The sequence below is a fragment of the Rhinoraja longicauda genome, chromosome 37, assembly GCF_053455715.1.
Source record: "Rhinoraja longicauda isolate Sanriku21f chromosome 37, sRhiLon1.1, whole genome shotgun sequence".
Taxonomy (NCBI): Eukaryota; Metazoa; Chordata; class Chondrichthyes; order Rajiformes; family Arhynchobatidae; genus Rhinoraja; species Rhinoraja longicauda.
In genome coordinates this window covers 7,496,642-7,520,170 of record NC_135989.1, presented here as the reverse complement: position 1 = coordinate 7,520,170, position 23,529 = coordinate 7,496,642, and the positions used below count along the sequence as shown (strand labels likewise).

Genomic DNA, 23,529 nt, shown 5'->3' with positions numbered 1-23,529 from the left:
TGTGATCATGGCTGATCATTCTCAATCAGTACCCCGTTCCTGCCTTCTCCCCATACCCCCTGACTCCGCTATCCTTAAGAGCTCTATGTAGCTCTCTCTTGAATGCATTCAGAGAATTGGCCTCCACTGCCTTCTGAGGCAGAGAATTCCACAGATTCACAACTCTCTGACTGAAAAAGCTTTTCCTCATCTCCGTTCTAAATGGCCTACCCCTTATTCTTAAACTGTGGCCCCTTGTTCTGGACTCCCCCAACATTGGGAACATGTTTCCTGCCTCTAACGTGTCCAACCCCTTAATAATCTTATACGTTTCGATAAGATCTCCTCTCATCCTTCTAAATTCCAGTGTATACAAGCTTAGTCGCTCCAGTCTTTCAACATATGACAGTCCCGCCATTCCGGGAATTAACCTAGTAAACCTACGCAGCACGCCTCAAAACATCACACATCCTGCATCTCCAGAGTCTTATCCTGCGTCTTACCCTCTGAGTTACTCCAGCACTTCATGTCTATCTTGGTTGGCATGCTTTGACCAGAGACCGGCTAGACCGTGTAATAAATTTTGGGATTATAGGACAGGCAAGGGTAATGGAGAAACGACCAGGAAGGTGTAGTTGAACTAAAACCAGATCAGCCAAGAACTTGTATCGGAAGGAACTGCAGATGCCAGTTTACACATAATGCTGGAGTAACAGCTGGATAGGCAGCGTCTCTGGAAAGATGGACTGGGTGACTGTTCGGGTCGACACCCTTCTGCAGGTGGAGAGTCAGGGGAGAGGGGAAACTAGAGATGTGGAAGGGTACACAGAGCTGTAAGGTGTGAAAAGGACAGATCAAAGCAGACAATGGTCAAGGAAATGTGCCACGTGTAACTCAAAACCTTTGTACATTTCCTTCAGCATTATCTGCTTTGATCTGTCCTTTTCACATCTTACCCATCTTATCTCCCTCTCCCCATACTCTCAGTCTGAAGAAGGGTCGCGACCCAAAACGTCACCCATTCCTTCTCTCCAGAGATGCAGCCTGACCCGCTGAGTTACTCCGGCATTTTGTGCCGATCTTCAGACAAGAACTTGCTGTGAAAGGCTGAGCACTCCGCACGATCTATTCCTGTTCTTCTCACTGATGCTTTGTTCCGATGTTCCTTCCTGCACAGCTGAAGAGCCATGAATCACATGGGTCTCTGCAGAGCAGCCAACTGCAGATAATGTTCACTGTGTGATTTCTCAACAGTCGACTGATCCAGTGGGTGTAAGAAGGTTTTGAATTTGTGTGTACGTTTCGCGCTTCATGGGAAGTCCAGAAGCAATGTGTGTGGGCAGTGTTTTAATGTGGGAAACTCAACAGCCAAACATTTCACACAGCGAGGTCTCACAACCTGCAGTATGACAACGGCCAAGTTAGTAATTCAGGTTGAGACACGAGGGGGTGGCGCAGCGGTAGAGTTGCTGCCTCACAGCACCAAAGACCCGGGTTCCATCCTGACTATGGGTGCTGTCTGTGTGGAGTTTGCACGTGGAGTTTCCATGACAGTGTGGGTTTTCTCCGGGTGCTCCGGTTTCCTCCCACACTTCAAAGACAGACGGGTTTGTAAGTTAATTGGTTTCTGCAAATTATTCCTACTGGGTAGGATAGAACTGGAACCCGAGGGGCAACTTTAACCACACAAACGGTGGCGTGTGTATGGAACGACCTGCCCGAGGAGGTAGTGGAGGTAGAAACTATCATAACGTTTAAAAGACATTTGGACAGGTATATGTAAGAAAATAACTGCAGATGCTGGTACAAATCGAAGGTATTTATTCACAAAATGCTGCAGTAACTCAGCAGGTCAGGCAGCATCTCAGGAGAGAAGGAATGGGTGACGTTTCGGGTCGAGACCCTTCTTCAGACTGATGTAGGAGGCGGGACAAAGGAACGATATAGGTGGAGACAGGAAGATAGAGGGAGAACTGGGAAGGGGGAGGGGAAGAGAGGGACAGAGGAACTATCTAAAGTTGGAGAAGTCAATGTTCATACCGCTGGGCTGCAAGCTGCCCAAGCGAAATATGAGGTGCTGTTCCTCCAATTTCCGGTGGGACTCACTATGGCACTGGAGGAGGCCCATGACAGAAAGGTCAGACTGGGAGTGGGAGGGGGAGTTGAAGTGCTCAGCCACCGGGAGATCAGGTTGGTTAAGGCGGACTGAGCGAAGGTGTTGAGCGAAACCATCGCCGAGCCTACGTTTGGTTTCGCCGATGTAAAGAAGTTGACATCTAGAGCAGCGGATGCAATAGATGAGGTTGGAGGAGGTGCAGGTGAACCTCTGTCTCACCTGGAAAGACTGTTTGGGTCCTTGGATGGACAGGTATATGGAATGGAAAGGTTTTCGAGTGATGTGGCCAAACGCAGGCAGGTGGGACTAGTGCAGACGAGCATGGGCAAGCTGGGCCGAAGGGCCTGTTTATGCGCTATATGACACTGGAGTTGACCAGGCAAATATATGCAATACATTGTGTAGGAAGGAACTGCAGATGCTGGTTTGAACTCTTTGGAGAATGCCTGAAAAAGGATCTCGGCCCAAAATATCACCCATTCCTTCTCTCCAGAAATGCTGCCTGTCCTGCTGAGTTACTCCAGCTTTTTGTGTCTATCTGCAGTACATTGTACAGCTGGTGCATATGGCAGCTATGTACATGATGGGTGCAGGGAACAAAAGCTTATTGTGGTGGATGGGGTGCCGTGCAAGCAATTCCGCATGGTGTTAAAGCTGCCTGATTGTTTTTGAAGCCTTACTCATCCAGGCAAGTGTGGAGTATTCCATCACACTTATAACTTGTGTCTTATAGATGTTAAAAATACTGTAGTGTGTAAACAAAATAGGGCACTCATCCTAGATATCCAGCGTCTGATGTGCTCTCTTTGATTCATTGATTGAAAAATACAGCTTTAGGCTCACAGAGAGACCCAAACTGCTGGAGTAATTCAGCGGGTCAGGCAGTATCTCCGGAAAACATGGATGGGTGATGTTTTGGGTCGGAACCCGTTCAGAGTCCACGCTGATCATTGATCACCCGTTCACACTAGTTCGATGTAATCCCACTTTCTCACTCTCCCCACACACGAGGCAATTTACAGAGGGCCAATTAACCTACAAACCCACACGTCTTTGGGATGTGGGAGGAAACTGGAGCACACAGAGGGCACAGGGAGAACGTGCAAACCAAAGATACTGGAGGAGCAAGATGAACCACTCCGTTGAAATCGCCTATACTGAAGTGTAGTTGTTGTTGTTGTTCGTCCTTCGGGTTGGAAGATGACCATGACTTCACTTTCAGTTGAAGGATTGGTGACTGTGGGTCCGGAAGTGATTGGTGAGGCCAATCCACACGTAGGACACAAGTGGATGGGTGCTGCAGTGGAAGTGGAGGTAGCCCGGGCCTTGCGCGCGGTGCGTTTCCTCTGGGCCTCTGCAGTGCGTCTGTTCTCTGCTGCACGGGCTCCTGTGGTGAGCTTGCTACGCCAGGTTGGACGGTCCAGAGCAAGAGACTCCCAAGTGTTGAGGTTGATGTCCAAGTCTTTGAGGGACACTTTGAGGCAGTCCTTAAACCGTTTCTTCTGTGTAGTACGCAAAGGAGTGTAATGTCCACCATTTTAGTAGACCAAACCCGCCGTTCGCTCTACCTCTCGCAGTGTAATCAGTGTTTTGGGGGAACAGTATGTTTTGGGGGAACAGTGATGATACCATAAAAATGCAGAATATATCTCATCTATCAATTCACAGATTTTTGTTATTTTTCTTTTTGAATGTATCTGCAGGTTTCTGCCTACTAAAATGGCGCCGTGACGTACAACGGTTTTTAGGGTCGAGTGGTCTATCTTGCTCCTCTAGTATCTTTGGTGCAAACTCCACACACAGACAGCACCCGAGGTCAGGATTGAACCTGGGCCTGTGGCGCAGTAAGCAGTGGCTCTAGCCGCTGCAGCACTGTGCTGACCTGTGGTGCTAGTGGGCAGTTTCTGTGGTGTTTGCCCTGGTGAATGCTGGTGGTATGGGGACTTGGTGATGATGGGGTCGTTGAACATCAAGGACTCTCTTTGGGCATGGGTGTCGCCTGGTGCTTTATTTACGCAGATGTTACTTGTCAATCGACATGCCACATTTTGCTGTATATGGATGCGTTTCACTAAGGCACAGCATGCTTGAGCACAGCATGTCACGTCCGCTCAGGACTGCACCTACTGAGCATGCTCTGTGCTGAGTAAGGGAGTGAATTCGTGTCATTGTTCAATTTTCATAACCTTGCAATTTTCATCTGCATTGGTAACCAGCATAAAGTGGTGACAATAATAGCCTTAACTTGCCAGGTAATTAATCATAGAGTGATGCAGGGTGGAAATAGGCCCTTCGGCTCAACTTGCCCATGCTGACCAACATGCACTGAAGAAGGGTCTCGACCCGAAACATCACCCATTGCTCTCCCGAGACGCTGCCTGGCCCGCTGAGTTACTCCAGCATTTTGTGTCTACCCCCATCTACACTAGTCCCACCTGCCTGCGTTTGGCCCATATCCCTCTAAACCTGTCCCATACATGTACCTTTCTAATTGTTTCTTAAACGTTGCAATAGTCCCTGCCTCAGCTACCTCCTTCCATACACCCACCACCCTTTGTGTGAAATGGTTACCCCTCAGATTCCTATTAAATCTTTCACCTTAAACCTGTGTCCTCTGGTTCTCTTAGGCAAGCAGCTAGAATATGTTAACTGAACACTGGGGTAGTACTGATGGAAGGACTCATTGTGTAGTACTGATGGAGTGACACACCGTTGGATAGTACTGATAGAGTGACACCCTGTGTGGTAGTAACTAAAAATTAAGGGAACCTGAGAAAATAAGTTAGTTAATTTGTTCAGTTTATTGAACTGTAGCTTAGTTTAGTTTAGAGATACAGCGCGGAAACAGGTCCTTTCGGCCCACCAGGTCCGCGCCAACCAGGGATATTTGCACATGAACACTATCCTATACCCACTAGGGACAATTTTTACATTTACCAAGCCAATTAACGTACAAACCTGTACGTCTTTGGAGTGTGGGAGGAAACCGAAGATCTCGGAGAAAACCCACGCAGGAGAGAACGTACAAACTCTGTATGACAGCGCCCGTAGTCAGAATCAAACCCGGGTCTCCGGCGCTGCATTCGCTGTAAGGCAGCAACTCTACCGCTGCGCCACCATGTCAATAGACAATAGACAATAGACAATAGGTGCAGGAGTAGGCCATTCAGCCCTTCGAGCCAGCACCGCCATTCAATGCGATCATGGCTGATCACTATCAATCAGTACCCCGTTCCTGCCTTCTCCCCATACCCCCTCACTCCGCTATCCTTAAGAGCTCTATCCAGCTCTCTCTTGAAAGCATCCAACGAACTGGCCTCCACTGCCTTCTGAGGCAGAGAATTCCACACCTTCACCACCCTCTGACTGAAAAAGTTCTTCCTCATCTCCGTTCTAAATGGCCTACCCCTTATTCTCAAACTGTGGCCCCTTGTTCTGGACTCCCCCAACATTGGGAACATGTTATCTGCCTCTAATGTGTCCAATCCCCTAATTATCTTATATGTTTCAATAAGATCCCCCCTCATCCTTCTAAATTCCAGTGTATACAAGCCCAATCGCTCCAGCCTTTCAACATACGACAGTCCCGCCATTCCGGGAATTAATCTAGTGAACCTACGCTGCACGCCCTCCATAGCAAGAATATCCTTCCTCAAATTTGGAGACCAAAACTGCACACAGTACTCCAGGTGCGGTCTCACCAGGGCCCGGTACAACTGTAGAAGGACCTCTTTGCTCCTATACTCAACTCCTCTTGTTACGAAGGCCAACATTCCATTGGCTTTCTTCACTGCCTGCTGAACCTGCATGCTTCCTTTCATTGACTGATGCACTAGGACACCCAGATCTCGTTGAACCCCCCCTCCTCCTAACTTGACACCATTCAGATAATAATCTGCCTTTCTATTCTTACTTCCAAAGTGAATAACCTCACACTTATCTACATTAAACTGCATCTGCCATGTATCCGCCCACTCACACAACCTGTCCAGGTCACCCTGCAGCCTTATTGCATCTTCCTCACAATTCACACTACCCCCCAACTTAGTATCATCTGCAAATTTGCTAATGGTACTTTTAATCCCTTCGTCTAAGTCATTAATGTATATCGTAAATAGCTGGGGTCCCAGCACCGAACCTTGCGGTACCCCACTGGTCACTGCCTGCCATTCCGAAAGGGACCCATTTATCCCCACTCTTTGCTTTCTGTCTGTTAACCAATTTTCTATCCATGTCAGTACCCTACCCCCAATACCATGTGCCCTAATTTTGCCCACTAATCTCCTATGTGGGACCTTGTCGAAGGCTTTCTGAAAGTCGAGGTACACCACATCCACTGACTCTCCCTTGTCAATTTTCCTAGTTACATCCTCAAAAAATTCCAGTAGATTTGTCAAGCATGATTTCCCCTTCGTAAATCCATGCTGACTCGGAACGATCCCGTTACTGCTATCCAAATGCTCAGCAATTTCGTCTTTTATAATTGACTCCAGCATTTTCCCCACCACTGATGTCAGACTAACTGGTCGATAATTACCCGTTTTCTCTCTCCCTCCTTTCTTAAAAAGTGGGATAACATTTGCTATTCTCCAATCCACAGGAACTGATCCTGAATCTATAGAACATTGAAAAATGATCTCCAATGCTTCCACTATTTCTAGAGCCACCTCCTTAAGTACTCTGGGATGCAGACCATCAGGCCCTGGGGATTTATCAGCCTTCAGTCCCATCAGTCTACCCAAAACCATTTCCTGCCTAGTAATGTACATAAGTGGAGTATTTATGGTGTATGGACCTTGGTATGTAAAAGACTGATTTAAGGTAGGGGCAATGGTATAGATCATTTAAAAAATAATTAATTATTGGGAGTAGAGTCATAAAATCATATATGCAGCCTGGAAACAGGCTCATCGGCCCACTGAATCCATACCAACCCTCCATTTACTGATTCAGAACCAATTCAGTCTGATGAAGGGTCTCAACCCGAAACGTTACCTGTCCATGTTCTCCCGGGATGCTGCCTGACCCGCTGAGTTACTCCAGCACTGTGTGTGTCTTTGTTTTGTAGAGCAGCGCCTGCAGTTACTTGTCTTTGTGGTTAAACCTTGTCTTTCTTTCTGTCGGCAGGCAGTTATTTGTCAGAGGGTGTTGCTGGAAGATGTCCACTCCGGACCCTCCGATGGGAGGCACACCTCGCCCTGGGCCCTCCCCGGGACCGGGCCCCTCGCCGGGCTCCATGCTGGGCCCCAGCCCCGGCCCTTCGCCCGGTTCGGCACACAGTATGATGGGCCCCAGTCCTGGGCCCCCATCCGCTGCTCACTCCATGACACCTCAGGGACCCGGGGGATACCCTGCAGAGAGCGTCCATCTGCTTCATAAGGTACGGTATGGAACTTTATTGTCACCTGCACCGAGGTACAGTGAAATTCACTCTTGTACACAGTTCAGTACATATCACGTTATATAAGCACTTAGATACAAAATAGACACAAGGCTGGCTTAACTCAGCGGGTCAGGCAGCACCTCAGGAGAGAAGGAATGGGTGACGTTTCGTGTCAAGACCCTTCTTCAGACTGCAAATTTTGGTCTGAAGAAGGGTCTCGACCCGAAACGTGTGTGTGTGTGTCTGTGTATAAAGTGTTATGTTGGTGTTGGTGTGTGTATATATATATGTACACATGTGTGTGTGGGTGCAGGCAAGAACTACAGATGCTGGTTTAAATCAAAGATAGACACAAAATGCTGGAGTAACTCAGCAGGACAGGCAGCATCTCTGGAGAGAAGGAATGGGTGACGTTTCGGGTCGAGACCCTTCTTCAGGCTGCAGATTTCAGTCTGAAGAAGGGTCTCGACCGAAACGTGTGTGTGTGTGTGTGTGCATATAAAGTGTTCTGTTGGTGTGTGTGTGTGTGTATATATATGTGAATATATATGTGTATATATATGTATGTATGTATGTATGTATGTACACGTGTGTGCACAGAAAAGAACTGTAGATGCTGGTTTAAATCAAAGATAGACACAAAATGCTGGAGCAACTCAGCGGGAATGGCAGCATCTCTGGAGAGAAGGAATGGGTGACGTTCGTTATGGGTCGAATCCCTTCTTCAGAGTGACAGATCAGTGTGAAGAAGGGTCTCGACCCGAAATGCCACCCATTCCTTCTCTCCAGAGGTGCTGCCTGTCCCGCTGAATTACGCCAGCATTTTGTGTCTATTATTGAGTACAGAAGTTGGGAGGTCACGTTACAGTTATATTGTAGGATGTTGGTGAGACCACATTGGCCGTAACAATGGTTAAAATACACAAGAGAGGGGAAAATGACTTTTTCAATATTTTTAAACCCCAACTGTTCTGATTTGGAAAGTTTGGGAGAAGCAGAGCTGAGGGGAACCTTAAAAAATAAGTTGTGTAGATTCTTTAAATAGTTCAGGGCTGAGGGACCGAGAACATGGCTGATTGCACTTTAAAGACACTGGTACACGCACGACGGGACAAATGCTTCCTTCATATTCAATATACAATATTCAATATATTTGGAAATTGTAAGCAACATTCTGCATATGGTCAGTTTAATTTGCCATCAGTAACCTCTGGTACACGGCATTACAGTGCAATAAACTGAATGTAAAGCATGTAAAGATCCACATTTTTCTGCCTGTGACCCGTCTGAATTTTTATTCTTGGGCATGCTACTTATGATCGCTATAACCCTCAGAGTTATGCCCCCGTCACTCTGCACAATATTCCTGTATATCATATTCTACCATACTCTTGCCTATACATATTGTTTGTATAATGTCCTAATCTATGATACCACTTAGAAAAGCACCTTACCCATCATACTTTTCTGTGTAACACCTTGACCACGCATGACGTTCAGTATATGAACCTGAAATACTACACCTCTCATTGGCATTGTCAGTATGGCTCGGTGGCGCAGTGGTAGAGTTGCTGCCTTACAGCGAATGCAGCGCCGGAGACCCGGGTTCCATCCCGACTATGGGTGCTGTCTGTACGGAGTTTGTACGTTCTCCCCGTGACCTGTGTGGATTTTCTCCGCGACCTTCAGTTTCCTCCCACACTCCAAAGACGTACATACATATATGTAGGTTAATTGGCTTGGTAAATGTAAAAATTGTCCCTGGTGGGTATAGGATAGTGTTAATGTGCGGGGATCGCTGGTCGGCACGGACCTGGTGGGCCGAAAGGTCCTGTTTCTGCGCTGTATCTCTAAACTAAACTAAACCAAACATGGAGGCAGAGACACCGTCACTGACGGACACATGCACATACACACGCGCACACACACGCACACACACACGCGCACAGACATCCACACACAGACAGACGCACACACGCATACATATATACACGCACAAACCCCTCCTGGTTGTCGTTGCCTGTGTTTGCTGGGGTGTCCAGCTCCACACAGCACCAGCAGACTGTGATGTGGGTGGGTGGGTCGGCCGGGGCTGTGTGCTGCAGCTCTCTGCTGCTGGAAGGGTTCGCTGCTTCCCAACGTCTTGTTTCTCCGCAGGCGATGGATTTGATGCACGAGAAGGCGATGCCCGATGACGCACGCTTCAGTCAGATGAAGACCATGGGCATGAGGTCAGGCGCCAACAGCGGGATGGGACCACCACCCAGCCCCATGGACCAGCATTCACAAGGTGCAGCACTTAGAACACAACCCCTCCCCTTTGTCTCGCATTTAACACAACACATAATTCCACTGCTGATAACTATTATGTGTTATCTCATTTTTTGAGTAGGGTTGCCAACTGTCCCGTATTAGCGGGGATATCCTGTATATTGGGCTAAATTGGTTTGTCCCGTACGGGATCGCCCTTGACCCATATTAGGCCCGGGAGGGGGTGCTGTAGGCCCGGGGGCCACTGCAGTCCCGGACACTAGGCCCGGGGGGCGCTGTAGTCCCGGGCACTGTAGGCCTGGACACTGTAGACAAGGTCACGTCACCGCCCCGCGCCCCACGTGACCTCACCCAGCCAGCGGCCAAGTGCTCCAGCTCCACCAATGACGGCCGCCCGGGCCTGGAGGCGGGTTGCAATGCAACCTCCGTTAGGCGGCGCCCGGGCCTCCGGACCTACACTGTCCAGGCCTACAGTGTCCGGGCCTACGGTGTCCGGGCCCACAGGGGGCTGCTGTGGGCCCGGACACTGTAGGCCCGGACAGTGTAGGTCCGGAGGCCCGGGCGCCGCCTAACGGAGGTTGCGTTGCAACCCGCCTCCAGGCCCGGGCGGCCGTCATTGGTGGAGCTGGAGCACTTGGCCGCTGGCTGGGTGAGGTCACGTGGGGCGCGGGGCGGTGACGTGACCTTGTCCCGTATTTGGGAGTGAGAAAGTTGTCAACCCCTACTTCAGAGCTTCCACTTCTCAATCTTCCCTTTGCTCTACCTCTTGTGCTTGTCTTTGACTTGATTGTATTTACGTACAGGTCCACCGCCAGTTTTTGGTTGCAGAGCCTTGTTGGATTATCCATTTTGCCCGGATCAACCGAGGTCAAGGCCTTGGGGGCTGGGCTGGGCTGGGAGCTGGGCGTGCAAAGTCGGCCGCAGAAGTCAGCCCTGGGAACGGATCTGCCGGCTCCGACCAGGCGGGAGTTCCAGAGCCCTAACCGCAGGGGGCAAATTCAACCCACTGATCGGCCTATAATCCTCTTCCATGTTCCCAATTTGAATTCCCTGTGGCACCAGAACACATTACTCCTCTAAAGCAACTCAGCAAGTCAGTCAGCATCTGTGGGAGGAATGGACAGGCAAAGTTTCGGGTTGGGACCTTTAAGTCTAAAAATGAGTTCAACTTCAAGCTCCTCCTATTCACATACAAAGCCCTAAACGGGCTTGCCCCCCCCCCCCCCCCCCCCATATCAAAAATCTTCTAACCCACCACTCTATCTCCAGGTCCCTCAGGTCGGCCGACTTGGGGCTACTGACTATCCCGTGGTCTAGGCTTAAGCTCAGGGGTGACCGCGCTTTTGCGGTTGCAGCTCCTAGTCTGTGGAACAGCATCCCTCTCCCCATCTGAACTGCCCCCTCCATCGACTCCTTTAAGTCCAGGCTCAAAACCTATTTCTACTCCCTAGGGTTTGAGGCCCTCCGAGGGGGCACTGTGAACTGTTTATGTATGTGCTGTTATGTTTGTGTGCCATTGTATGTCCGTTTCTTAGTACCTGAACTGATGTACAGCACTTTGGTCAACGTGGGTTGTTTTTAAATGTGCTATACAAATAAAATTGACTTGACTTGACTTAAAGTCTAAAGTTTAAAGTATTGATCGCCTTTCTTCTAATATTAGGTCGTGTTGATTGAGGTCAGGTTTGGCGAATCGTCCTTGGCCATTTTGTGGTGCTGATGTGAATGTGAGCTACTGCAGTTTATAAAGAACATGTTGTACAGATGTAACCTGCCACGATCCTTCACTTTCAGGTTACCCCTCTCCTCTGGGGGGTCCCGAGCACGCCCCCAGCCCCGTGCCCGCCAACGGCCCGCCGTCGGGACCACCCATGCCCCCCGGACCAGGGGGTCTTCCCATGGACGGAGGGGAGATCCAGGCTGTGGGGCAGCAGAGTCGTGGGCCCTCGCCGTTCAACCAGGGCCAGCTCCACCAGCTGCGGGCACAGATCATGGCGTACAAGATGCTAGCGAGAGGGCAGCCCATCCCGGACCACCTCCAGCTGGCAGTGCAAGGGAAGAGACCCCCGCCTGGGATGCAGCAGCAGATGCAGTCTCTACCTCCCCCCTCCATCCCCGTCACTGGAACAGCCTCTGTCCCTGCACCAGGGAACTACAACAGGCCACTCGGTAACAACCCCTTTCAACTCACCACGGGTCGCTCTTTTAATTTGTGCGGACTGCAATAGACAATAGACAATAGACAATAGGTGCAGGAGTAGGCCATTCAGCCCTTCGAGCCAGCACCGCCATTCAATGCGATCATGGCTGATCACTCTCAATCAGTACCCCGTTCCTGCCTTCTCCCCATACCCCCTCACTCCGCTATCCTTAAGAGCTCTATCCAGCTCTCTCTTGAAAGCATCCAACGAACTGGCCTCCACTGAGGCAGAGAATTCCACACCTTCACCACTCTCTGACTGAAAAGGTTCTTCCTCATCTCCGTTCTAAATGGCCTACCCCTTATTCTTAAACTGTGGCCCCTTGTTCTGGACTCCCCCAACATTGGGAACATGTTTCCTGCCTCTAATGTGTCCAATCCCCTAATTATCTTATATGTTTCAATAAGATCCCCCCTCATCCTTCTAAATTCCAGTGTATACAAGCCCAATCGCTCCAGCCTTTCAACATACGAGGATGTTGCCTGGTCTCAAGGGACCGAGCTATAGGGAGAAGTTGAGCAGGCTAAGACTTTATTCCTTTGAAAGCAGGAGGCTGAGGGGTGATCTTACAGAGGTGTATAAAATCATGAGGGGAATAGAGAGTCTGTCTTTTACCCAGGATAGGGGAATCAAAAACCAGTGTCTATAAGTTTAAGGTAATAAGGAAAAGATTTAAAAGGAACCTGAGGGCCAACCTTTTTCACATAGAGGGTGGCGGGCGGGCATATGGAACGAGATGCCAGGAGATAGTTGAAGGAGGCACGATAACAACATTTAAAAGGCATTTGATTTAGATTTAGATTTTTTAGATTTAGAGATACAGTGCGGAAACAGGCCCTTCGGCCCACCGGGTCCGCGCCGCCCAGCGATCCCCGCACACTAACACTATCCTACGTGCACTAACACTATCCTACACGCACTAGGGACTATTTAAAAAAAAACATTTGCCCAGCCAATTAATCTACATACCTGTACGTCTTTGGAGTGTGGGAGAAAACCGAAGATCTCGGAGAAAACCCACGCAGGTCACGGGGAGAACGTACAAACTCCATACAGACGGCGCCCGAAGTCAGGATCGAACCTGAGTCTCCGGTGCTATATTCGCTGTAAGGCAGCAACTCTACCGCTGCGCCACCCTGCCGCCCATTTGGGCAGGCACATGGATAGGAAAGGTTTAGAGCGATGTGGGCCAAACACGGGAGTAGTGTAGATGGAAAAAGTTGTCCTACAGGTCCCCATTAAATTTTTCCCCCCTCATTTTAAAACGATGTCCTCTGGTTCTCGATTTCCCCCTGACAATAATAAACCTAAGCTAGTCCCATTTAGGGCGGTCACGGTGGCGCAGCGGTAGAGTTGTTGCCTTACAGCGAATGCAGCGCCGGAGACCCGGGTTCCATCCCGACCACGGGTGCTGTCTGTACGGAGTTTGCACATTCTCCCCGTGACCTGCGTGGGTTTTCTCTGAGATCTTCAGTTTCCTCCCACACTCCAAAGACGTACAGGTATGTATGTTAATTGGCTTGGTGCATGTAAAAATTGTCCCTAGTGGGTGTAGGGTAGTGTTAATGTACGGGGATCGCTGGTCGGCGCAGACCCGGTGGGCCGAAAGGGCCTGTTTCCGTGCTGTATCTCTAAATTAAACTAAACGAAACCCTGTTGGTACCATTTGAATACCCTGGCAGAAGCAATTGCCCAGTTCCAGCACTTGCCAAATCTTGGTTCCCCCACTTCCTCTTGTTCTGTTTATCTTTATTTCATCCGCATCTCTGCGCCTGCTTTGATTTTGACTTTCTCCTTTCTTCCCCCCCCCCCCCCACGTGTCACAGGCATGGTGGGATCCAACATGATGCCCCCTGGATCTGCTGGGGTCAACCAGGGAATGCAGTGCCAGCCTCCCAGTGGCCCGTGCAAACCCTGGCCAGAAGGTAAGGCCATTAGAAACGTCGGTACAGAAGGAGGCCATTCAGCCCTTCGAGCCAGCACCGCCATTCAATATGATCACGGCTGATCATCTACAATCAGTACCCCGTTCCAGCTTTTTCCCCCCATATCCCTTGATTCCTTTAGCCCAAAGAGCTAAATCTAACTCTCTCTTGAAAACATCCAGTGAATTGGCCTCCACTGCCTTCTGTGGCTTCTTGGGACCATCGCAGGGGAACCTCGTAGAGTCAAAGCGATGGGATCGTTCACAAAGCTCGTATCCCGCGGAACCTTGTTCATAAGTGATTGGAGCAGAAATAGGCCATTCGGCCCATCAAGTGTACTCTGCGAGGGAGGAGGAGTGGAGAGGGGGGGTGGAGGAGTGGGGAGTGGAGGAGGGAAGAGGAGGGTGGAGGGGGGGAAAGGGGGGGAGAGGGGGAGGAGGGTTGAAGGGCAGAGAGGGGGGTTGTAGGAGTGAGGAGGGGGGAGGAGTGGAGGGGGGGAGAGGAGGGCAGGAGGAGTGGGAGCGGAGGGGGAGGAGTGGAGAGGGGCGGTGGAGGAGTAGAGGGGAGGGGGGGAGGAGGGGGAGTGGGTATGGCCGTCATTACCCTGGACGTTCTCCTCACGCTCCCCACCATCTCTTGTCTTGCAGCTCCCATGGCCAACGCCACGGCCCCCACCACCGCCCCCGCAGAAGTTGGCCCCCCCGCAGGTGACGGGTCGCCCGTCCCCCGCCGCGCCTGCCGTGCCCCCCGCTGCCTCCCCGGTGATGCCCACCCAGACGCAGTCGCCGGGGCAACCCGCCCAGCCCCCTCCCATGGTGCACCAGCACCAGAAGCAGCAGAACCGCATCACTCCCATACAGAAGCCAGAGGCCTCGACCCCGTGGAACTGCTGCAGGAGCGCGAATACCGGTGAGGAATAGCACACCGTCCCCCTCCCCAACCCCCTCCCCTAACACCCTTTCTCCAACCCCCCTCCTACCCTCCCCCTCCTCCCCATCCCCCCTTTCCCCACCCCCCTCCTCCCCATCCCCCCTTTCCCCACCCCCCTCCTCCCCAACCCCCTTTCCCCACCCCCCCTTTCCCTAACCCCTCCTCCCCAGCCCCCCCTTTCCCTATCCCCTTCCCCAACCCCCTTTCCCCACCCCCCTCCGCCCCAACCCTCCTTTCCCACCCCCCTCCGCCCCTTTCCCCACCCCCTCCGCCCCAACCCTCCTTTCCCCACCCCCCTCCGCCCCCAGCCCCCCCTTCCCCATCCCCCCCTTTCTCCGCCCCCAGCCCCCCTTTCCCCAACCCCTCCTCCCCAACCCCCCCTTTCCCTACCCCCCTCACTCACCCTCCTCCCCCTCACCCTCCTCCCCCAGCCCCGCTTTCCCCACCCCCAGCCCCCCTTTCCCCATCCCCCTCCTCCCTCCCCCACTCCTCCCCCAACCCCCTCTTCCCAACCCCCTTTTCCTACCTCCCTCCCCCACCCCCATCATCATCACCCCCCCTCTCTCCTCCACCTCATCCTTTTCTTCCTTCCTCCACCGCCCCTCCTCCTCCCCCACCCCTTCTCCTTCATCCCCCTCCACTTCCTCCACCCACCCACCTCCTGCTCCACCCCCTCCTTCCCCCCACCCTGCCCTCACCACTGACCCACATCCCCTACCATTACACCACAGTGTGTGGCCTCAAGTGCCCTGCCTCCCCTCTTCACATCTCCCTGTTGCCAGCTTCTCTCTCTGCACCTCTCTCCGCCTCTGTGCAGACAGCATCTGAGATCAGGATCGCGCCCGGGTCTATGGCCCTCTGGTGCCGCTGCGCCACCACGCCGCCCTGAAATAATGTCCCAGCACAGGATCCAACTGGGCGCATTTCACTTGTGAAACGAAAGTGATAACCGCCACCGCTCCAGAAACCGGCGCTGCTAATGTTCAAATGTATCCATTGTCAGGCTGCAAGCACGGATCTCCATCGGATCCAGGAGTTGGAAAACCTCCCCGGTTCACTGCAGGAGATCTCCGCACCAAAGCCACCATCGAACTCAAGGCCTGCGGCTCCTTAATTTCCAGAGGCAGGTTAGTGTCGGACCAGGGAAGTTTTGTCTGGTATTGCCCTGTAGCTGTGGCTGTCTACAAGTGATAAGATGAATAAATGCATCTTTAGTTTAGTTTAGTTTAGTTTAGAGTTTCAGCGCAGAAACAGGCCCTTCGGCCCACCAGGTCCGCGCCGACCAGCGATCCTCGCACACAAACACTATCCTACACACACTAATGACAATTTACAATTATACCAAGCCAATTAATCTACAAACCTTTATCTCTTTGGAGTATGGGAGGAAACCAGAGCACCCAGAGAAAACTCACGGGGAGAACGTACAAACTCCGTACAGACAGCACCCGTAGTCAGGAACAAACCTGGGTCTCTGGCGCTGTGAGGCAGCAACTCTCCCGCTGCGTCACTGTGCTGACCAGCTGTGTGTGTAAACTGAATGTTGAATCCCTCAAACATGCCAGTGAGGCAACATTTACAGTATTGTGTTCACTTAATCTGCATGCCCTGCATGGGCGGCACGGTGGCGCAGCGGTAGAGTTGCTGCCTTACAGCGAATGCAGCGCCGGAGACTCAGGATCGATGGTCGGCGTGGACTCAATAGACAATAGGTGCAGGAGGAGGCCATTCGGCCCTTCGAGCCAGCACCACCATTCAATGTGATCATGGCTGATCATTCTCAATCAGTACCCCGTTCCTGCCTTCTCCCCATACCCCCTGACTCCGCTATCCTTAAGAGCTCTATCTAGCTCTCTCTTGAATGCATTCAGAGAATTGGCCTCCACTGCCTTCTGAGGCAGAGAATTCCACAGATTCACAACTCTCTGACTGAAAAAGTTTTTTCTCATCTCCGTTCTAAATGTCCTACCCCTTATTCTTAAACTGTGGCCCCTGGTTCTGGACTCCCCCAGCATTGGGAACATGTTTCCTACTTCTAACGTGTCCAACCCCTTAATAATCTTATATGTTTCGATAAGATCCCCTCTCATCCTTCTAAATTCCAGTGTATACAAGCCTAGTCGCTCCAGTCTTTCAACATCCCGCCATTCCGAGAATTAACCTAGTAAACCTACGCTGCACGCCCTCAATAGCAAGAATATCCTTCCTCAAATTTGGAGACCAAAACTGCACACAGTACTCCAGGTGCGGTCTCACTAGGGCCCTGTACAACTGCAGAAGGACCTCTTTGCTCCGATACTCAACTCCTCTTGTTATGAAGGCCAACATGCCATTAGCTTTCATCGGTGGGCCAAAGGGCCTGTTGACACGCTGTATCTTTCAAGCAACACTGGTTGAGGGTAATTTCAAGGAATTTGGGTTATTAGTACATAATCTTCCTTAGATAATAGGATAACTTTTGTGGTACTTTTAAAGAGCATTTTGCAGTTTGGTTCAAGCGAAACTCAAGTTGCAGGAAGCTGCAGTACCGAATAGTACAGATGGTGTCAGCACTGAGTTTCTGGTTGCTCTTGTGCTCAGCTGCACCACCCACAGGCACGATTGGGCGGTGCAGCTTAATGAGTTGGGTACAAATGAGAAGAAACAAGGAACTGCAGGTGCTGCAAAAGTTACATAGTACTGGAGTAACACAGCAGGTCAGGCAGCATCTCTGGAGAACGTGGATAGGTGATGTTTCAGGACAGGAGTCTGACCGGGCCTTGACGCGAAACATGGCCTGTCCATGTTCTCCAGAGATGCTGCCTGACCTGCTGAGTTACTCCAGCACTTTGTGAAATTTTGGTTAAGAATGATGTTGTAGTGTGCACCTGTCAAACAAACACCCTCACCCTCAGGAAGAGGTAACGTGGGGTTCAATAACTTGTAAAAGACATTTAGACAGGTACATGGATGGCAGACTACGTCTGTACGGAGTTTGTACGTCCTCCCTGCGTGACCTGCGTGGGTTTTCTCCGACATCTTCGGTTTCCTCCCACACTCCAAAGACGTACAGGTTTGTAGGTTAATTGACTGGGTAAATGTAAAATAATTGTCCCTAGTGTGTGTAGGATAGTGTTAATGTGCGGGGATCGCTGAGCGGCGCGGACCCGGTGGGCCGAAGGGCCTGTTTCCGCGCTGTATCTCTAAATCTAAAAATCAACGGTTTAGGGAGATTTTTTTAGAGATGCAGCGCGGAACAGACCGTTCGGCCCACCGAGTCCGTACCGACCGGCTATCCCCGCACATTAACACTATCCTACACGTTAGGGACAATTTACATTTACACCAAGCCAATTAACTTACAAACCTGCACGTCTTTGGAGTGTGGGAGGAAATTGAAGATCTCAGAGAAAACCCACGCAGGTCACGGGGAGAACGTACAAACTCGTTACAGACAGCACCCGTAGTCGGGATGGAACCCGGGTCTCCGGTGCTGTAAGGCAGCAACTCTACCGCTGCGCCACTGCGCCGGATATGTTCCAAACGTGGGTAAGTGGGACTCACATCTTTGGTCAGCATGGGCGAGTTGGGCCGAAGGGCCTGTTTCCGTGGTGTATGACTGGGTTGTAGCCTTCATCCTTCAGTTAGCATGGCAAGCGTGGGGATGGGGTGGCTGTGAGGGTTGGCGGGGCGTCTCTCGGGGGGGGGGGGGTGTACGGGGGCGCGCGTTGTTCCCGTTGGCCGTGACTAGCCTCCTGTGCGTTTGGGTTTGGCAGCTGCGCCAGGAGGTGGTGGTGTGCATGCGGAGGGACACTGCGCTGGAGACGGCGCTCAACGCCAAGGCCTACAAGCGCAGCAAGCGGCAGTCGCTGCGCGAGGCGCGCATCACCGAGAAACTGGAGAAGCAGCAGAAGATCGAGCAGGAGCGGAAACGCCGGCAGAAGCACCAGGTGAATGTGAACGTCAGACCGCTATCGGCATGGGCAGCCACTCTGCATTACGGAGCGCTTGGTCCTCACTTGCTGTGACACGACTCAATCGTCCAGTGGGACAAGTCACTGTGAGATTCGTTGTTTTTCATACCCTTGGGTATGCAAAGAGTCGCCACGTAAAGGACGGCGGCAAAGTATTGCATTTTACCCCAACCATTTTTAAAACACCTTCTCTGTGGGCTTCCTTCGTTCTCCGCGTTCCTCCTTTGCTCCAACGCCCAGCGCACACGTGGCCTGCCCTTGACCCCGACCGCCGTCCTGTCCTCGACCCGCCAGCGCCCTCATCGGCCGCCTGCCGGGCCCACTGGACAACCGCAGCCGGGTCCACTCCAGCCCCCTCCGTGACACTGACCCAGAGTCTGGCCGCCAGGATCCGGCTTCCTGGGAGGCATCTGCCCCTCACGGCCTCGGGGTCCAGCACATGTGCAAAGTGCTAACACGGTGACATCATTTCTCACACAAACAGCTCAGTAGGATATTGCCATACCCCCGATACCCGATTAGCAAGTGTACAGCTACAGTCCACTGACCCTCGCGTGTACGAGGCGCTTTGTTTTGGCGCCGTTTTCCAAGTGCAGTCCAGGTCTCTTGTTGTTCTGAGCGGTTCCCGTTCCAGGCGAGCACCAGGCTGCTGCAGGGCCTCCAGCAGTCACCGTCCCTAGGGTCGGCCAGCGAACCCAAGGCCCTCTCCTTGTCCACCTTTGTTCCCCGGGGGGGTGGGAGTCTCCCGCAGCCGACCTCGAGGGTGCTGTAGGCCAGACCCCGGCCCCCTCTCCTCTCCTCCCGGCCTCGCCGGTCGCGTCCGACATCGTTGCCGGCTCCACCCTCCCGGTTCCTGGCCTTCCGTGGGTGGATGAGCAGGGCCCGGCATGGCTCGCTGTCTGATGCCGGGGGAACTTGCTCCACGGCTTCCCCTGTAGGCCGCGGCGGGCCAACTCTGCGGCTTCGCGGGTTATCGATGGTCGGCGTGGACTCGGAGGGCTGACGGGCCTGCGTGCGAGAGGCGCCGTGGTTTGGCGGCATTTCCAACTCTAGTGTCCCAGGCTGTTGCCGGACCTCCAGCCGTCTGCTTCCTTGGACACCACGTCCCCCCCCCCCCCCCTTACCCATCCACCTTTGTTCCTGGGGGATGAGAGCCTCCCCTCCCCTCTCCTACCGCCCTCACTCCTTGCCCTTCGCGTCCGTCGTTGCTGGTTCCGTTCTACCGGTCTTCAGGGGGTGAGCGGGACCGGCTCGCCAGGCTCCCTCTAAAGCCACAGTCTGTTGGGTCTCCCGTTGGGCTGCGGCCTCCTGTTTGGATGATAACAGGGTGGTTCTGGAGCAAGGGAGCTTCACTTCAATGAGAGGTGACGGTAAGTGTTCGGGCACCGTCCGTCCGCAGTGCCCGGCGTTCGTTTTTGTGAGCTGTCCCCGTCTAACGCGGTCGCTCGTTCTTGCTCCAGGAATACCTCAACAGCATCCTGCAGCACGCCAAGGACTTCAAGGAGTACCACCGCTCTGTCACGGGCAAGATGCAGAAGCTGACCAAGGCCGTGGCCACCTACCACGCCAACACAGAGCGCGAGCAGAAGAAGGAGAATGAGCGCATCGAGAAGGAGAGGATGCGCAGGCTGATGGTGAGTAGCAGCCGCCCCCTCCCGACCCACCATCGCCCCCTCCCACCACCGCCCACTCCCATCCCGTGCCACCAGACCACCATCGCCCCCTCCCGACCGGTCCCACCAGCCCACCACCACTGGGCACCCACACGAAGAGCCGGGGCGGCCCACGTACCATCTCCACCCATGGGCTGCCTCAGCGCTGAGCCCCATCCTGCACACCAACCAGCTTCCTGCAGGGGTAGGAGGGGAGGGAAGGCCCAGGGCCAGCAATATTGTCCTGTGGCAGTGCTGGCGATGCATGAAATGTTGAAACTACCTCCTGTCTCTCACTCTCTCTTTCTCCCTTGTTCTCTTCTCCATCCCCTCTCTGTCTCTCCTGTCGCCTCTCTGTCCCTCCCCGCTCCCCCTCTCTCCCTTGCTCTCCCTCTCTCTCCCCCGCTCTCCCTCTCTCTCCCCCGCTCTCCCCCTTTCCCCGCTCCCCCGCTCTCCCCCTTTCCCGGCTCTCCCTCTCTCCCCTGCTCTCCTTCTCTCTCTGCCGCTCCCCCTCTCGCTTCCTCTCTCCCCCGCTCTACCTCTCTCCCCCGCTCTCCCTCTCTCCCCCCCTCCCTCTCTCTCCCCCGCTCTCCCTCTCTCCCCTCTCCTCCTCCCCTCTCCTCCCCCTCCCCTCTCATCCCCCCCTCCCCCTCGCATCCCTCTCTCCCTCTCCCCTTCTCTGCCTCTCCCCCTCTCCTCCCCCTCTCCCCTACTCTCTGCTCTTCCCCCCCCCCCCCCATTAGGCGGAGGATGAGGAAGGCTACCGCAAGCTGATTGACCAGAAGAAGGACCGGCGCCTGGCCTACCTGCTGCAGCAGACGGACGAGTACGTGGCCAACCTGACGGAGCTGGTGAGGCAGCACAAGGCAGCCCAGGCCGCCAAGGAGAAGAAGAAGAAAAAGAAGAAGAGGGTTGGTGAAGCACTTACTCCAGCGGGAGCCTGTCGGAGAGACACCGCACCTCACGGCTTCTTATCCGGGGGAAAGACTTGCATTAGTTGTATCTTTCACAACCACCAGTCCAAGCGTAATGGATGGTCCCGACCCGAAGCATTATCCGTTCATTTCCTCCACACCTGACCCACACCTGTACCAGCCACCGAGATTCTCAGACTTTACTGTCGAGATACCACGCGGCAACAGGCTCTTGGGCCCACCGAGTCCACGCCGACCAGCGATCCCCGCACCCTAACACTAACCCACACAATAACAACAAGTTCCTTCTCTCCTGAGATGCTGCCTGACCAGCTGAGTTACTCCAGCATTTTGTGAATAAATACCTTCGATTTGTACCAGCATCTGCAGTTTTTAGATTTTTTTTAGATTTAGAGATACAGCGCAGAAACAGGCCCTTCGGCCCACCGAGTCAGCGCCGACCAGCGATCCCCGCACCCTAACAGTAACCCACACACTAACAACAAGTTACAATTATACCAAGCCAATTAGCCTACAAACCTGTACGTCTTTGGAGTGTGGGAGGAAACCGGAGCACCCGGAGAAAACCCACGTGGTCACAGGGAGAGCGTGGAAACTCCGTACAGACAGAACTCGTAGTCAGGATTGATCCTGGGTCTCTGGAGCTGTAAGGTGGTAACTCTAACGCTGCGCCACCGTGCCACACTCCTCCCAACGCGCTTCACATCTAGTTACTAGGCCCAAACGATCTCCCATTTGCCAACCATTTTAACTCTCCTTCCCATTCCTACACTGACCTCTCCGTCGTCGGCCTCCTCCATTGTCAGAGTGAGGCCACACACAAAATGGAGGAACGGTACATCGTATTTCTCTTGGGCAGCTTACACCCCAGTTGTAAGAACATTGAATTCTCTAATTTTAAATAACATCTACTGACAATCTGTGTAAGAAAATAACTGCAGATGCTGGTACAAATCTAAGGTATTTATTCACAAAACGCTGGAGTAACTCAGCAGGTTATTCCACTGACTCTGCTGACAATCTTACTCTACTGACAATCTTACTCCCCCTTGCTCCCTTCCTCAGTTACTATCCACCTCATTGGAGACCCTCGGACTACCTTTAATCGAACTTTACTGGACTTTATTTTGTACTGAATATTATTCAGGTTATTCCCTTTATAATGTATCTGTACACTGTGTACGGTTCGATTGCGATCGTGTATTGTCTTTCCGCTGACTGGTTGGCACGCTACAAAAGCGTGCATGGTGGCGCAGCGGTAGAGTTGCTGCCTTACAGAGAATGCAGCGCCGGAGACCGGGGTTCGATCCCGACAACGGGCGCCCGTCTGTACGGAGCTTGTACGTTCTCCCCGTGACCTGCGTGGGTTTCCTCCGAGATCTTCGGTTTCCTCCCACACTCCAAAGACGTACAGGTTTGTAGGTTAATTGGCTTGGCAAATGTAAAAATTGTCCCTAGTGGGTGTAGGATAGTGTTAGTGTGCGGGGATCGCTGGTCGGCGCGGTCCTAGTGGGCCAAAAGTGCCTGGTTCTGCGGTGTATCTCTAAACTAAACTAAAAAGCTTTTCAGTGTACCTTAAGTGTAAGAAAATAACTGCAGATGCTGGTACAAATCAAATGTATTTATTCACAAAATGCTGGAGTAACTCAGCATCTCAGGTCAGGCAGTATCTCAGGAGAGAAGGAATGGGTGACGTTTTGGGTCGAGACACATATTAGTAAACTCAACAAAACCAAATTAAACCAAACCTCCACCCTGGGGATAAAGGCTCTGACTGTCTATCCTGTCTATGCCTCTCATCATTTAATGTACAACCTTGCACTCTTCCTCCACTCCGCCATGGTCCTGTTCACTCAGAGTCAGGAGAGGGGAGAGCGAGCGGGTTTCTGCGCTTCGCTGAGATAACGTGGACCTTGTGGAGCAGAGACGTGACCCTAAAGACCCTCTCCGACATGGGGTCACCATGTGCTGTGGTGGTGCCCATGCCTTGTGTGGACCCAGGTGGCGGTTGCCACCCACACTCTTGTGACCGTGGCTCGCGTCCCCACTGCTGCCCCGTCTAAGTCCTTCCCTTGTCTCAACAGAAGCAGGAGAACGTGGATGGCCTGGGCTCAGTAGTCGGTCCTGACGGCGAGGTGAGTGAATGGGGAACAATGGGTCAACGCTGCTTTTATGGTCACCTGC

General features: G+C 52.5%; 1 protein-coding gene across 1 annotated transcript in view; it reads left to right on the top strand.

The window, feature by feature from the left end:
- Positions 1-23,529, top strand: part of LOC144610628 (SWI/SNF-related matrix-associated actin-dependent regulator of chromatin subfamily A member 4-like) — a 111,589-nt gene that overhangs the window by 21,611 nt on the left and 66,449 nt on the right. Inside the window, 15 exon segments of the mRNA XM_078429481.1 lie at positions 7,223-7,475; positions 9,636-9,768; positions 11,544-11,918; positions 13,777-13,875; positions 14,523-14,557; positions 14,559-14,739; positions 14,742-14,784; positions 15,809-15,822; positions 15,825-15,860; positions 15,863-15,901; positions 15,904-15,932; positions 18,561-18,734; positions 20,219-20,392; positions 21,154-21,321; positions 23,430-23,480. Coding sequence (XP_078285607.1) covers positions 7,254-7,475; positions 9,636-9,768; positions 11,544-11,918; positions 13,777-13,875; positions 14,523-14,557; positions 14,559-14,739; positions 14,742-14,784; positions 15,809-15,822; positions 15,825-15,860; positions 15,863-15,901; positions 15,904-15,932; positions 18,561-18,734; positions 20,219-20,392; positions 21,154-21,321; positions 23,430-23,480 — 1,773 coding nt within the window. The 5' untranslated portion in view covers positions 7,223-7,253.